Source organism: Phaenicophaeus curvirostris, chromosome 15, assembly GCF_032191515.1.
Source record: "Phaenicophaeus curvirostris isolate KB17595 chromosome 15, BPBGC_Pcur_1.0, whole genome shotgun sequence".
Taxonomy (NCBI): domain Eukaryota; kingdom Metazoa; phylum Chordata; class Aves; order Cuculiformes; family Cuculidae; genus Phaenicophaeus; species Phaenicophaeus curvirostris.
Genome location: NC_091406.1, coordinates 15,879,783 through 15,896,823, shown reverse-complemented (window position 1 = coordinate 15,896,823; position 17,041 = coordinate 15,879,783). Strand labels below are relative to the sequence as shown.

Genomic DNA, 17,041 nt, shown 5'->3' with positions numbered 1-17,041 from the left:
ATAGGTCAATCCCGGCATCCTATTTTTCTAAACCATATTGTATTAATTGTGCAATGTTAGTTTAAAATGTCTGTCCACTTTTTGTACATTTCTCTGTTCTTTGAATTCTTAGAGTTAATTACACATTTGAAAGCACATTAAAAACAATTTTGCACAGAACAATTTTGTCTGGGAGAATTAAGTTTTTTGATAAAGCTGTTCGTCATTTAGAAGACAGTACACTATGTGACATGGATTCATTTGTCTAAGTCCTAGAGGACTGAGAGTTTCAAAAAAACCATTCCCATGTTAAGATCAGTCAGTACCAAAATGAATGGCACAAAATTATTACCTTAAAAGGTTTCTGGAGGAAAAGCCTTATGTGACTTTTTTCTAGCAAAAAGGATGCCTTTAGCGAGACAGAAAAGCTCTTCAGTAATAATTTGTGGTTATAACAGGTCAGAATTAAATTGCTACATCAGGAACATGTCATCCTATTACATTGAAATACATATCCTGCTTATGCTGGTGTGCCAACAACATTCCTATTTTGCATTACTATCTATAATTGATAGTGAAGGATTTAGTAGTGTGTAAATGTTTCTTCTGTATTAAAATAACATTAAGATTATTATCCTCAGTGGTAAAGGTGTAACAATAAGCAATACCAACAGGCATAACACTAGCAAAACCAGTAATTAACTTAATGTAGTGAACCAATTTTCAAAAATTTTTTATTATATGGAAGTAATATTTTGCGAATAAGCACACAAAAAAGCTCAGTTTAAGCTGTCTCATTTTGAGTTTGCATATATAATAAATACGATGCCTTCAATATTTTCAAAGAATCGAGATTATCCAACCCACAGTGTTCACCACATGTCACCAGTCAATTCCTGAGCTCAGTAAAACTATGCAAGAACAGAAACACTCTGTTAGGTTTAAGGAAGTCCAACCACTGACAGTTTTAAGTAAGGCCCTAAGTCTTTCTTATGGCCTGAACAAACATCTACACTTCTGAAAAACTGAAGAATACTGATTTAAATGGTTACAGGTTTTTCATTTTAGTATCTGACCCTGCTGTAATTCAGAACCGCAGACAATTTTTAATCCTTAATCTCCCAGCTTTTGTTTTCCATATTCCTCAATTGGTTGTTTTTCAATTCTCTCTCATTCACTAAAGTATGGATTATCCATAGACAAATATGAAATTTGCTTTTCAACCTATGAACACGCAGCAGTAGGGAAACATTTGAGGTATCTAGGCCAGTCAACTCTCAGCTCCCAGTGCTACATGTTAAGAATATTCACTTGTCACTAAACTGACCCCGTTCAGCGTTTTCTGATTCACCCCCTTCAAGACATCTATTATCCTTGAAAAAATATGACATTATAGTGCTGCTAAAGCACTGTCCTTCAGAAAGGTTGCTCCTTGAGTTCTTTGCCTCAAGACTTCAGTTAAACAAAAGAGATTATTTTCTTTTTGAGTCAGCAGTAGCAGCACAGCCAGGCAAGTTCTAAAACATATTATTTCAGATTCATATGAAAGGCTTATCTGAAACACAGACAGGAGAACAACTGGAGACTCTAAACTATGTGAAAACGTAATATGTAAGCACTGGTTTTAGTTTTATTGTTTAATGTTTTAAAGTATTTTGGTAATTATTTTTTAATTCATGCTGAAAACAATAAAGAAATAACAGACATACACTTTGCAATTTATGATGTCAAGATTAGAAATGCAATAGAAGTTAGTTTAGAAGATAATAGTACTGGCTATAAATATTTCTCTGATTTAGAAAATTATGGTGTAGTGCCTAAAACCAGCTCCCAGAGAATGAAACAAATGTTAAAAATACATACAAACGTGCTCTTCAATAAAATTTAGAAAACCTACAAAATCCACAAATCAACAGCATAACTCCATAAAATCACAGCTACTTAACAGCACTTGCACACAAAACGTGGTAGCCTTCTCTGAAAGACATTTAATTGACAACTACAATATGCTATTTATAAAACATGGCACAGAACATGGCATCTTCCACAATGACTATATTAAAATTGCTTTTTTATGGAGTCAACCTAACCTTCTTGAAAAAACAGAATGTATGAATAAAATGCTGATTTCTCTCAGAGACGTAACAGCAGTTCAGGTAGGGCTGTTACAGTGCCCCATAACTCTCTCCAAAAAGCCACAATGCTTAGTAATTATGCTAGCTTAGACAAAAAACATCTTCCTAATGAAATGGATCATCTAATTTATGATTTCTAACTTTCTAAGTTCTTTAAATATGATGTTTCAGGACTTAATAACAAAGTATATTCCAAATTTAGATTCCAAAGGAAGTGAACAATTGCTCTTTGGAAAAAGAAAAAGAATCACAAATGAATAAATAGTTTTCATGGAATCATTGTGCAGCTTTTCTGGATAGAGAAAGAATTTCCACTTGAGTACTGAATAAAAAAGCTGTAATTTCTAGCTAGATCATGTGCACATTAGAATAGATCATATTCTCCAACCATGGCAGCTCTGCAGAATGGTTCCTCTGGTCATTATTTCCCTGAACAGTATTATTATTTCTTTTACAGAAGTATGTGATCTAGAGTAGCTTTGGTTAACACAGCACACTGTTCTCTTTTCAAAGTCTTTATTTGTACAATATCTTATATAAATACTGTCTGAAATCTTTTCTCTGTAACATAACTATACTCTTTTCTTCATGCTAAACTGATATTGTGAACAAAATGATGTTGGGGAGTACCAAAGGAAAGATTTAAAATGTATATGATGGATTATGATATTCTTGTTTACCTCACCAATCCTGAAGTAAGTACTCTGTATTCCACGTTTTTCTATAAAGTTTCCTTCTATAATTACTGTAGTAGGACTTCACTGCACCACAGAGCCCTTCAATTAAAGTCTAAATTTCATAAAGTATTAAAGCTTGAACAGCCAAATTTCAGACAATAAATTCGTCCCTCTTTATTACAAGTTTAGAAGCACCTCTACAACTACAGTCAAGGTTTTTAACTATTTTTTAATAGTAAAACCAGGCCTTCAACTGCCAAACAGCACAGTGAAGGCAAGGGTGGCATTTAAGTAACTCTTCTCTGCAGTAGCTGCAGAGTCTCAAATTACTTCGCCATCAACCACACTTTCTCCTGAAGGGATTACGTCCTTCTTAGCCCGACTCTTTCCTGTAATTACTGAACAAAGCTCACAGCATGGTGGTACCAGCTGAGCACAAGGCAGCATCTTCCCTCAGATTCAACTGGCATCATACCAAGAAAAGATAAAGGTAACTTCAAACCAAATATCCTTTAACTCCTTGTCTATCAATGAGCTATTATAGAAGATATTGAAAAGGACACCTGACTATGGAAATTAACCTGCTTATCCCTGCAAAAGAGAAAAAAACAAAAAAAAACTACCCCAAAAACCAGGTAAATAAAATCCAGTACTCTTGAAGAGTAGCCTTCTGTTCTCCTGAAAGTAAATGACAGATCTAGTCCAACTGAGTTGTCACTCATATCCATGTAACATCAGTAACAGCCTAACTGCAGCTATTCCGTATGCCCCACCTGTACTTGCAGAGTTCACCACACTTCTAGCAACCTGAGCTCACCAAATCATTCTGCAGAAGGCCATAATTCCTGACTACCTGCTTCGTATTTCAGAGATTAAGCAATCAGGCTTTCAACAAGTTCGACCTGGGTGAGCTAAAGGTACCACACAGAGCATGAAATGAGCTTATTTAAACCAAAAGAATGTTTTCTTCATCACAACCTCTTCACATGTCACACCTAAGAGACAACTCTGCTGAGAGATCTTGCCTCAGCTCCAGAAAAATTTGTACTTGGAATTCTGCTTTGGAAAACCACTAACACACTCAATATACACTTTGGCATAGGTGCTTAGGAGCATTATCAGCCTTCAGACATCTGCATTTTAAAATTCACACTAGATTTGATCATCTTCGATAAACACAGCTAAAAAAATTAAGTAGATATTGGGGAAAAAAACAAAAACAAAAAATAAAACCAAGCATTTTCCAAGCCATTTCAATTGACTGTGGCCAGCTTATTTCATAATGGTTTCCTAATGTTTCCTAATGATAAAAATCTTTTTTGCAGGATTACTACAGTTTCATTTTGCTTCCTCATTTACTGTTTACAGTATCCAGAATTACTCCTTAACAGACTGATTACATCAGCCGTGACACGCACCCAATGCTTTCTTGGCAAATACAGACATTTTAAAACACTGTAGAGAATGGGAAGGTTCACTGGGTCTCCATTCAAAAACTCTTGCTGTTATGAGCATGCACCCGAGCCAGAAGGTTACAAACAGGAGGGTAACAGTTAACGATATGATTTGTATAACGTGCAGATCCACCACCACAGAGTTTGAAGCAACCAGTGGCAAACAGCTCCTCTGAACAACTCAGTTAGCAGGAGGCTAATCATTAGGAGACACATGCTCTGACTGGTAATGACCTAAAACTGTTCTTCTGGGTTTCCAACAGAAATGAACAAGGAAATAAAATATATTTTAGAAGACATGCAATGTACCTCTTGTGGCCAAAGCAATCAAATAAATGTAGCTCATGAGTTTGCAGAATAACTTAAATCTCTAAAGACGAACTATTAATACACATCTTCACCTAAGCGCACAGCCTGAAGGGCAAGTTCCATAACGCCCACAGAACACAACTGGCTTGCATTCTCACAAATAGCCTAAATCAAGAAGAGTACTCATGAGATATGTACTTAAATCAGAATAAATTGCAGAATCTGTCCTTGGCTATGACTCTCAAACCATGGAATCACCACAAACATCTCAGGCTAGTGCTCAATGCCAGCATGTCCCCAGATATTTTTCCTGTGCACACAGAGCATCATCTTCCCACTCCAGAAAGCCAGGAATGCTAATTGTTCCATAGAAACTGTAACCCACCAAAACGTAAAGCATGTGGAAAACCTGGGAGAAACAGAGCATCCACCAATTATTTATATAAGCAAATCTTTTTGGTTGTTAGTTTAGCTTTAGACAGACACTTTCACTTTAGACCAATAGAAACGCTATTTTCAATGTTTTAAAATGTTTTTCAATGCTTTATGCATGCTTGTAAAACATCTGTCTTTTGCAAACAGCAATTAACTTCAGATTTAGTGGGCTTTTCTTTAAAGGATGCATAAATTCCGCAGTATCCAACTACACTTCAAAAGGCAGTTGAATGAAACAAGGGTAAAGCTGTAGACCTTTTATTTTAAATCCACAAACAAGGACTCCACAAATGCTAAATCTGCATTTTTTCAGGATAACTACAAAATTACTTTCAAAGCATTAAAAATGCATTAAAATATTACTCACAATTAAGGGATCATCTCGTCCCATTGTAATAACGGTTCTGTTCACTGTGCGTAATAACTGTACCATTATTTCTTGTATATGTTGATAAGTTGATGCCTGTAAATGAAAAAAAAAAACCAACGCTTTTAGAATTAAATCCATATCTCTTGTAAAACAAAGAAAAATCTTTATTCCCACATTGACAGTTCAAGTTCTATAATGTTATCACCCTATTGAAAGAATGACACTAACTCTTCTTGTTCATGCTGCTCCTTAGTTCCAGCACTTTGAGCAGAATACTTTAAGTGGCATGGTCCAGGTTTAGGCCTATCTATCCCATAACTGGTTTTCCTTTTCAGACAGTCACTTCTCATTATTCAGTCAAGGGAATTGTGTTTTCCCAGTAACCCAGCCGATGACTTAACAGCAACACCCTGGTAACAGATAACCAAGGCAAATCGTATCATAGCTCCCCACATCTGCCGATGGCCCTTCGGGCAGTCTGGAGCTGAATAATATCCTTAGCTCGCAGTGACAAAATATATAGTTTTTAAAGGAAAAAAAATTCTTTATTTGACATGGCAGCTTTGTGAGGGCTCAGACCACCGTCTATTCCTTGGCCAAAGCACAGGGCAGTTTGTCTGTCTGAGACCACACTAAAGACCCACCACCTGCTTGCACCCAGTTTTGAGCGATCTCTACAGCCAAGTGGCAAATATCCATCAGCTCACATCAAGTGACAAGCACCTCTGGCACGCTGCCTGCAAAAGGACATTTGATTATTTATTTTAAAACACTGAGCACTTATAAAACAAAAAAACGCAGTTCACCAATTTCACTGACCTTACTCTGATGGCTAGACAACTTTGGAAACAAGCATGAAATGATCAAGGAAAGAAAATTTCTAAGTAAATTCCTAATAGAACAGAAATATTAGCATACAGCAAACAAGGCACCTCTAATGCCATAGAGAAAGAACACCAGAATCACAGAAGCTGTGGTGATGTCTTAAAGTGATTTAAATGGCTGAGCTGCAATACCACCCCCAGGAGAAACTGCTTCTGACTTTTTCCTGAGACATCCAGCACTGTGTCCTTCCTTTCTCCCATTGTGATTAACCTGCATCAAGCCAGCATCCCTTGCAATAGAGACCTTCCTCATACCTAGCTGTTTATTTACTATTTCCATTTAGTCCTATTGCATCCTTCAACTATGATGCATGGAAGCTTAAATTATCTTCTTGCCTATCACAGCATTTTCAAAGTTACTATACCCTATGAAAGGATAATGTAGTCAGAACAATTTGTTGGTGGATGACATTTTCATTTTTTGATTTAAATTTGTCTGGTACAGTCCCATATATATAGAAAGACTAGACCTGACAGTTGCTGCACAGAAGAAACATTTGCTGAAGTACTTTGACAAAGCCACTTTCTCTTCCATCTCCTCCACTCTGAATATGCATACTATGAGCTTTAAGGTTTATGCCAATCAAATTGATATGAGAACTGTACATTGCATTGGCTTTCTTGCATTTTTAAATGCACTGGAATTAACTGAAAATTAAAAATAACATACAGTGCATCTCTCCCCGTATCAACTTTAATAATTAACCAGATACCTTCTTCGATCTATTTTTTTTTCCTTTTCTTTTAAAAACCTCCAAGATAAAATGACGTTTCCTTGCAGTAAAAGAGCAGTGCTTTGTCACACAACAAAGCAAATTTTTCAGGCTTTGGCAAAGTTGTATTGAGAATGACACTTTTCATTCTGTCAGCAACAACCAAGATCTTTTGGCCTCTGTTGAAAAAGCAGCATATCTTAGTCCTCCTAATGAAAGTATTGGCACAACCGACCTCCCAGTGGAAATAGAAAACCTAGCCTTGCTACTGAAATTATGAGTAGCAGCAGCCCTTGGCACTAGAGCATCTTCTCAACCTTTTCACTTTGGGGTGGTTTACTATACAGCTAGAAAGCAAGACCAACTATTACAACTCCAGATATATTCGTTCATCATAGCTGTTCTTACAATATCAATTACTACAATAATGAAAGAAATGAGCAGTCAAAAATTGGAAGCTATTATACATAAGAGCGCTTTGCTTGGGCACAATGAATTCACTTGTTCATTAGTTTGCCTTTTACACAAAATTCAAAGACAAGTTCTCTTAAAATCTAACTTCACTTCCTTCCACATCTCAGTATGTGCTATACCATTATTAGTAACATTTCAGAACATTAAATAATGGTTTTAACATTTAACCATGACTCCATTATTAAAGATGAGCTCTGTTCTGAATTCACAAGTAGCATATAACACATCTTTCCTGGAAAAAATATAATATATGCTCAAGCATGCAAAGGTTATTTTCTGCTAAGCCTTTGAATTTTCAGAGAAATGCTAGCAAATGAATTAAAAACATTTCTTCATGAAAGTGAGATTTTCTTCTTGATAATCTAAGAAACAATTAGGCATTCAATACTGGCATTGCTCACTTAACTCGAGCAGTGTTTTCACACATTGCCTATAGACAGTTTTTATTTTAACAGTTTCTAGCTTCAGAAAACAGTCTGGCAACCCAGGGTAACAAGCATTTGCTTAGATCGTATTTTACTTCACAAGGGTGACATATGTTTTTAGTGACACATGGAAAACACACCGTTTGGCAGCAATCCATTTGGTTAAACATAAGACTTTGCAGAAGCTAACCTAACAACATGTACCATATATAAATGTTCCTTTGGAAACCACGAATTGGATTATTCCATTTAATGGAATATGTTCATGAAAAAAATATGCTTGTCTTCACAGTTGAATAGGATTTGCTAGGTGATCAAGGCACAAAACTGAAGGAGCTCATGCTTGGTATGCAGGTCAGAGCAGGAAGGTCTTTCGCAGCACTCATATTCCTTCAGATTAATTGATGGGATAGATGGCACACATAAAATAGTTAACAGAAAACCCAAACCAAATACAACGTAATCTTTAAAAATACCTGTGGCAAGTTAATAGTGATCAGTGTTTGGTTATGCTTTCATGTAGAACTTAAACTTCTGCAGGATTGGAGTAATTCCTTTGTCTCAGAGTCAACCATGCACTTCAGAATGTGATAAAGTGCTCATTTATTTGGACAGTGACAAACGTGGACTCACTGACTGGCTCTTTCAATACTTGAGTATCCACTTGGAGATACTTCTTGGGTCAATTTGTTTCAGCTGTCCCAGATGTGTCCCCTCTCAAGCTCTTGCCCAACTCTAACCTATTCCCTGGCACGGGGCAGACTGAGAGACAGAGAAGGCCTTGAAACTGTACCAGCACTGTTCAGCAATAACTAGAATTTTCATTGATGTGTTATCAATGCTGGTTGGCTCACAAATCTAAAGGATAGCACCATATGTGCTGCTGTGAAGAAAATGGACTCTATACCAGCCAGATCCAGTATGCTCACTCTCTTATGCATCCAGTTCTGTAACTTTATGTTCCCCCCTCTGGCATAAACACAAAAGAAGGACACACAAAGAAGAAAAAGTTGTGGGGTTTTAAATCACATAGTTAATAATTATGTATTGTTCTGACTTAAACAAATCTGCAGAAGAACTATGGTAATTGGCTATAGAAGAACATGCAAGTTCCCTGACTAAATTTGTTCAAAATTCTCTTTTGCTGAAGTCTTAAGATCTGGAATAAGTTAGGTAAATGCTGTACAAAATTTCTGTACAAATCTAAAATGCTTCCAGAGTTTTGTTGCTAATAAAATCAACAGCTTTAACCACAGCTGCTGCCACTTACTGGCTTTGTGTGCAAACAGGAGAGGATTATGACAGGAATTGAGATGTAGAGTCTCAACCAAGATTTTACTTTAGATTCCCAGAGAAAGCGTTCACCTTGACTCATAATTGTGTAAGCACTACAAATTAAAATTTGTCCTAATGCAGTAAACTACAGGATCTATGACAGATCAGAGACAGTCACCTTATGAAGGGCTATCAGACTGCACACACAGTTATTGTAAAGGGAGTAAAGGGAAATCCTTCCAATTAAAATAGAAGAAAAAAATCACATTTCACCATGATTTTCAACAACTTTTCTGAGCTTTCACTGTGTTTCACAGATGCTGAAAGCACTCAGACTCAAGAAGTGAAGCTAATTTTAGATATGATTCAGTCAAAACAATGTTGTTTTCTCTTGAGGGAATTTAAAATCAAACTTAAGCATTCCACCCAGATACCCAACAATGGCTGTCTGTTCATAAAAATAAACTCCTTACCATAAACCACTGTTGTTAACAATGTAGCTGCTACCTGCAGAGCCCAGCAGCTAGACAGCAGCTGAAAAGAGCAGTGTTTGAACACAACAATCTGATGATTCATATGTTCCCAAATGCCAAAGAGCGTAGGGCAAAACAGTAGAGAAGAGCTGGTGGCATCATATAATCTTTTTCTTTGACAAAGAAAATACATTCTTCTGAAATTCTGTAACAATTTCAAACTTTACCTCACAACATAACTTTTGACCAAACAAAACATAGAACAACTACTGCTACTTCTTTTCTGTCCTCTGTATATATTCTACTTCTGCTGATTTTCACAGAATAAATCCAATGCAAAAATATTGAAGTTACATTTACAAAAAGTTTTAAAAACTATTGAAACCAAGTTTTCTCTATTGGATGTAAAACCAGAAGAAATATGGACAAGATGTTGGGGTCTTCAAGACGAAGTTAAGCTTAAAATTAATATTGTAAATTAAGTCCATCACTACAGCCTGAAGTTTTCTCTTCCAGCAGGTCAAATAATTCATTTGATGTAGAAAGCAAATTGCCGAGTAGAAAGTGGCATTAATCTGAAGGTTCAAGTGCAAATGCACAAGAAATGATTTGCTTAAGCAAAACAGTTCCCTTAATCTAGGTCACATTGAATAAAAGCATTCTGAAGGAGACAACGTAAATACTATTATTACAATAACCTGGCCATGAGTGAACCTTTTCCATTTGCCTGTATGAGTACAGGACACAAAGCATTTCCCACTGCAAGTCAAAACTGCATATCCTTCAAGCACGCTTTTCACTTTAGCTGGAAAGTTAATATCAATGATGCACTCAAGAGAAACCTGCACTGTCTCTTAAAGACAAATTACTGTCTGATGCCTTAGATACTGCTTATATTGAAGGTGTTCCTTCCTTTTTGACTTTTTTTCTCCTTCAGATAAGTCATCTCAAAATCAGATTTTTTAGTAGCAGAACCAGTGTTTAGCATAGCTAAAAAAAAAAGAAACTGTGACTCGTGTTCTGTGTCAAGGAAAGAGAAAACTCCTAGTGACACCTTGCATTTGGTGCTGCAGTTAAAAAAACAACGGTCGTATTTAATAACATATACCTTAACACAGTTTATCTTCCATACCATTTCTGAACTGTATTGCCAGAAGGCATGCCTGAGTGTTTATTTTTCTCAACAGAAGCATCTCGTTCTTTTATTTATGACCCAGCTACTCTACAATGTTTCTTATATTCATGAATATGATGCCTTCAGAAGGGTCATCATATGCTACTGGATTTAAACCTACTCCAGGGAACCGTTCTCCTTCTATTAGACGTTGTTCAGTGTTTATTGCAAACACAATCTGCAGATAACTGCCATCCAAACACCTCAGAGAATCTCCATCTTACAGGTTACCTTCCTTAAAAGGAGCTATTGAAGAAATGCTGCTTCTTCTAAACAAATATTTATATTGTTTTCTTTTTAAAATGCATGCTTTTTAAATTCCCAGAAATTTCCATGACATAAAGGGTTACACGTTGCCTAAAAAGCCTTTGTTTGTCATTATGGAAATGGTTTGCCTGGCTACTTCCAATAGAAGTGAAAGTACAGAGATCATGACATGCTTTTAAACAACATCATCCTATACAAATTACATTATTTTAATTTAGTTGCTCAAAGGCTGAAGTCCAAAGCTGTGAAGAATATAATCTCTCTAGTCTCCAGCTGTGTTTAAACATACACATCACACTGATCAGTGAAAATCACCAACAAAAAAGTCCTATTATTAAAGATAACATTCCAGTCAATAAAAATATTTTTGATTTGCAGCACACCTGAGCATGTGCCTAATATCAAGGGAGAACATCTGAAGGAAAAAAAAATTAAGAGCTTCTCAAAAGACTGCAACAGCATCACACTAAAAATATAAATGAAAGGTTAAAAGGGATGCTTTTCTTTAGAGATAGAAATTCCTATTCTTGGCAAATGGACAAGTTAGAATCTACAAAATAAGTCTTCAGACTGCAAGGAGCTATGTATGTGCATGCCAAGAGACAAGAATTTGCCTTCTCCATGCTGTTCTGCTTCTAGCTATGTTCTCACTCAAGCAAACATGAGCCAAACACACACGTCTTCAGTAGGCTCTAACCAGTCCTTGACATCTCAGCTACTGTTACTGAGGACAGCAACTGTTAAGTTTAAAAACAAACAATTTATGTGGTACACATGCAGAAAGTACTAATCTTGCTTTACAACTGTGTTTCACTCTTAAAAGCAGTTCAGAAATCAAATTGGTTTACTTTACATTATAGACCTATAAACTTGTAACTTCGCTCTTTGCCCTTTCACCATTTCACTTAGGAATTCAAATTTGAAATTCATAATTCATAGCACTTAATTCAACCTGGTCATAAAAAATTTCTTCCTTATATCCTGTCTGAATCAACCCTCTCCTTGTTTAAAGCCATTCTCCTTTGTCCTATCACAACAAGCCCTACTGACAAGTCCTCATATTTCTTATAAGCCCCCTTTTCTTAATGGAAGGCTGCTGTAAGGTCTTCCTGGCACCTTCCCTTCTCCAGGTTGAACAACACCAACTCTCTCGGCCTCTCCACCCATGAGAGGTGTTCCAGCCCTCTGATCATCTTTGCAGCCCTCCTCTGGACCCACTCCAACAGGTCTATGTCTTTTCTGTGCTCAAGGCTCCAGAGCTGGATGCTGTGCCCCAGTTAAGGTCTCATAAGAGCAGAGTAGAGGAAAAGAATCACCGCCCACAGCCTGCTGGTCACAATTCTTTTGATGCAGTCCAGATTACAGCCTGCCTTCTTAGCTGTAAATGCACACTGTTGAGTCATGTCCAGCTTTTTGCCCACCATAACCCCTAAAGTCCTTCTGCTCAGGTCTTCTTTCAATCCTTTCATCTCCTAGCCTGTACTGACACTGGAAGTTGCTCCAGTCCAGGTGGCGCTTGGCCTGTTGAACCCTCATAAGCTTCACAGCAGACCACTTCTTGAGCTTGTACAGGTCCCTCTGGACGGCATCCTGCCTTTCAGGAGTGTCTACTGCACTGCTCAGCTTGATGTCATCGATACTGTTGATAGTGAGCTTGTCGTCATAATATTCTAATTCATTTTGGTATGTATTGCACTGAACTTTACCAGTAAAAAACTAAGAGTGCCTGAATCTCTGCCAGGAAAAAACACAGCAGCCTCACTTTTTTTCAAGATGCTATGGTGACTTAGAGCAGCTGAGCATTTAAAGAATATAAAACTGAAAAATAGAAAAAAGTAGCACAGATTTCAGTACGTCACCTTTAATACCTCAACTGCCCTTTAACTTAAGTTTATGAAAAATAGGAGAAAAGTTCATCTTGCCACTGACTTGTATTAAAAATTCAAATGAAATTCATCAGCATCAATAATTTACTATCTAATCAAGTCAGGCTTGCTACAGACTTGGGCCATCTACATCACCATCCATACTTACAGGGTCTTGACAGCTCAGAACCTCCAGGATGCTATTGAGCAATTCAACACAGTACTTCTTCTCTTGGACCTGGAGCTGCTGATCATCCTTCTGTTCCAGTAACTCCTTCAGCTCCTTTGTAATCACAGGAAGCAGAATGTCTCTGCATTCTGAAAGAAAACAAATTATCTTAAGAACAAACATAAAACAAATGCTACCTGCAAATAAACCATGTTCTTCAACAGCTACAGCCCCTTCCAACACGGAACGGTTGATTTTCCAATCATGCCTCAGGGATAGTCATAAACTTATTTGGGATTTTTGCAAGTCAACAGTACTCCTTACATTTGAGGATGATATTAACGTACCATTGCACGAGTTTAGAAAGCAAAACCAGCGAAGTGCTCATTTGAGGACAGTGATCGAGGAAAGAACCAGCCAAAGTAAGTTTTTCTGTGTGGATGGCTATTTTAAGCACTAGTTGCTTTTTGCTTGATAAATGACATATTATTGCCGAATAAAGATGCTCTTTCTTCATGCTCAAATCCACGAAAAAACAACTGTTCTGACTGGCTTTTTTTCTAGAGGCCAGAATAAAACATGCCCCAAACTGAATTTAAACACATAAAACATCAACATACAGTTCGAGCATCTTGCATTTATGTCATCAAGGTGTGCCAAAAGACATTGTTGTATATATTTATCAACTCCAAATTCCAATACAGTTCTCAGAGGGAAAGTACCCTGGTACCACCTCCCTTAATAAGTCCAGCTAGATTCATTCTTGTAAAGGATAACGCAGCTTTGTGTTTTCTATTTTGGGTTTGGTTCAGTTTTTTCAACCCCTCTATTCACCTTATTCTTCTTCAGAAGCTATCTAAAGATTTCTGGTGTGCCAGGCAAGTGAAACTCAAAGTCTAAGTCATTAATTCAATAACATCATTAAAAAAAGACATTTGGGTCTCCTTCAACTAAAATCACAGACAGGCTTCATTCCTGACTGTCTCATACGTGCAGCCAAAATGGTAATAAAGATTTAACACCACTTTTGCCTCCCTTAGGAAACACTACTCTTGACTCCCTGGCATGCCTTGTAGTCATATCCATCTGTTAGGATGGCTTCATGCCCACTTGAAAACTGGCACATCAATTTAATAAGGACATAGGTGTCATCTGAATACAAACTTACAGCAAAGTCTTAAAAATAAAATCAGTGAACAACATTCTTTTAATAAGGAGAGACTTTTGATGGCACTCAGCACTCAATTAAAGTGCCTTGCTTCTTCACAAAGGACATCTGTTCACAACTACAGGCACCTGTCTACTAAAAGTCCTCTCTCTTCATTATCTGCCATTTAACTCTTTTCTGGGAGCCCAGAAGTAATGAATTTAAAATTGGATACATTTTACTCATTGCTAAAACTAAACTCAAACTGCACAGTTCAGATAAAAGCCACACAAAGGGAAGATACTATAGGTCACCTACAGATTCTGACAGCACTCTAAGATCATTCTTTTTCTGTCTTGGAATCTACTACTAACAGAGCAAGGAGAAGCACAGGATGATTATGGAATGCTGATGAATTCCAGTTTGCATGTTCTACATTTCATTTAATCGACACACAAAATTTTGCTAACTTAACAGATTGATATCAGCTTCTGTAATGCATAATAATTTATTCTCTCTTGTCTACCTGAAGTAGTTGTAAACAGGTTTTAAACATACGCTAAGTTCACTTAAAATTAGCTCACCCAGATTTATCTAGATTTCCTTCCATATATCAAGATTTCTTCAAAAAAAATGTAACTAAACTCTGCCATAAAGGGTCAAGTCTAACAAAAAGCTACCAGTAGCAATATAGAGCATGTCACCTACTCCTCCATAAACAGAATTAATAGCTTTAATCAACACATGTTCATCATAAATATATGCAAATAAATACCTACAGGCATGCATATGCCATTCTTACCCACATCAAAATATTGCAGGAATACAACTAGAAAAAAAGTGAATACAGGATTTCCAGTGATGCTTTAAAACAAATATACCCCTAAAACCACTGCTGCATATTACAAAAAAGGGAAGGAAAATAGAGAACTACTCTCAGAATTTTCTTAAATGAATGCTTCCAAAGCTAAGTACAAAATTCAAGAATGAATCCAATGAGAAGATTTTGTGTCTCAATCGAGAACCATCTTAAAGGAATTTAAGGACACTAAGTACTTCCACTTTTTTTCCCAGTAGCTAAAACTGGGAGGGTCAAATGCTTTAACTATTAAATGTTCAAACATTTTATTAAAATGTTGAGAAGTTGTTTTGAAAGCAGTGTAGGACCCACCCCCCCCCAAAAAAATAAAACTTTGGCCTAAGAACTCTTATCAGTAAGAAAACAACATAAGATTACATGAACAGTTAAAATCAACATCTAGAACTCAGTTTTGGTAGTAATAATTAAAGTGAAACATGCTTAATCAGAAATTAGTGTTCATGCTATTTTCTTAAAAAGCTTATTCTTAACTGTTCTGAAAGTAAAAACAATACATTTTTTCCCAAAATCTTTAGTTGGGTTAAATAGAGCAGATAACACAGTCTAGAGGCTGATTATGCACCACAACTTTAACTCTAAATATTTTCTTAGTTAACCCTGATTTGCACGCATTTGAAATAACATGGAATTACAGCTAGGTCTTTAAAAGAGGAGGAAAAAAATAAAAACAATAGCAAAACCCACACAACACTTTATTTCTTGTATAACGTAGGCATTCTACAACACAAACTTGTGTTTGCTGACAGATCGTAGCTCACAGAACAAATACAGACCTTTAGAAATAAGAAATCCAAAGAATATGAAATTGCAAGTCATGATATTCTTGGTTTTTTTCAGACTGAAAAGTTCATTCAAGTGTCTAGCAGGACAATCTGAGATTGCTGAGGCTCTATTGTACAAAAACATAACTACCAAATCCTTTTGCAATCACTTCATGTGATGTAATACTTGCTATATTACAGTTCATCTATTGTTGTTTTACTTGACTGGTTCTGCTTAAACTTATTTAAGTGGAATTTAAGACCATAATCTAATTAAGAAGGTGCCATGGATTAACATATAAATATTTAATAACACACACTATAGTGATGGCACAGGACCGAGATATTGACAGTGACAGAATGCCTCAGCTGCATCTCAGAAATTTAGAACACATTTAGATGTGCATGACTTACGAAGGAATAAATCTCATATCTGACTTCAATCTTGCTCTTCTAGATCACCAACTCATAATCTACCAATTCTTTTCAAGTGGTAAAATGAAAGTATCAGAATATTTCACAAGTAAAACTCAGTATTGTACAGAAAAATGTCAGGAAACGAGGATGAATTCACGTACTAAACTTGTTTAAACAACAGGAAGTTCTTAAGTTAAAACAGAAATATTACTATAGTCTCAGCATTTCTTCTGGCATCTGGCAAATTAACCCCTACTGCTAACATATGTCTCTTGCTGCTGTTGTTCCAAAATCAGCAAGTGGTCTGCATATGCTGAACATGAAGTGGCTGTGTCTACAGCTACAGTGAGGAGGGGACCCGGATTTCAAGCCAAGAGACTGAAACTCCATTCCCAACCCTGCCAGTGACCATCTGTGTGACCTACTTAGAGAGGATCTCGCACTCTTCTGCTGCAGCACAAATTCCTAATCAAGAGCAGACCTCTAGAGAATATAAAGTCAGAAGCAGCAATATGAATACATACAGATTTTATTATATGTTCAAGCAACACGCCAATAAAAAACAATTCTCCCAAGGATAACTGATTTAAAAATTTCAACATAATGTCAGTAAATACTCTATAGTCAGATTAGAATAAAAACCTAGCTCCAAATTCTATAGCTTAGGAACACTAACTGCAATATAATTAGCTGCTAACAGACTACACGCCATGCCTTAATACAGTCATGTCTCAGAAACGGAGAGGTGGTCAGGTCAT

At 36.5% G+C, this 17,041-nt stretch overlaps 1 protein-coding gene across 1 annotated transcript in view; it reads right to left on the bottom strand.

Moving 5' to 3' along the window:
* Positions 1–17,041, bottom strand: part of DOCK2 (dedicator of cytokinesis 2) — a 173,439-nt gene that overhangs the window by 106,482 nt on the left and 49,916 nt on the right. Inside the window, exons 26-27 of the mRNA XM_069869297.1 lie at positions 13,079–13,227; positions 5,357–5,452 (exon numbers count right to left, since the gene is read on the bottom strand). Of these exons, the coding sequence (XP_069725398.1) occupies positions 5,357–5,452; positions 13,079–13,227 (245 nt within the window). The remainder of the gene's footprint in view (positions 1–5,356; positions 5,453–13,078; positions 13,228–17,041) is intronic.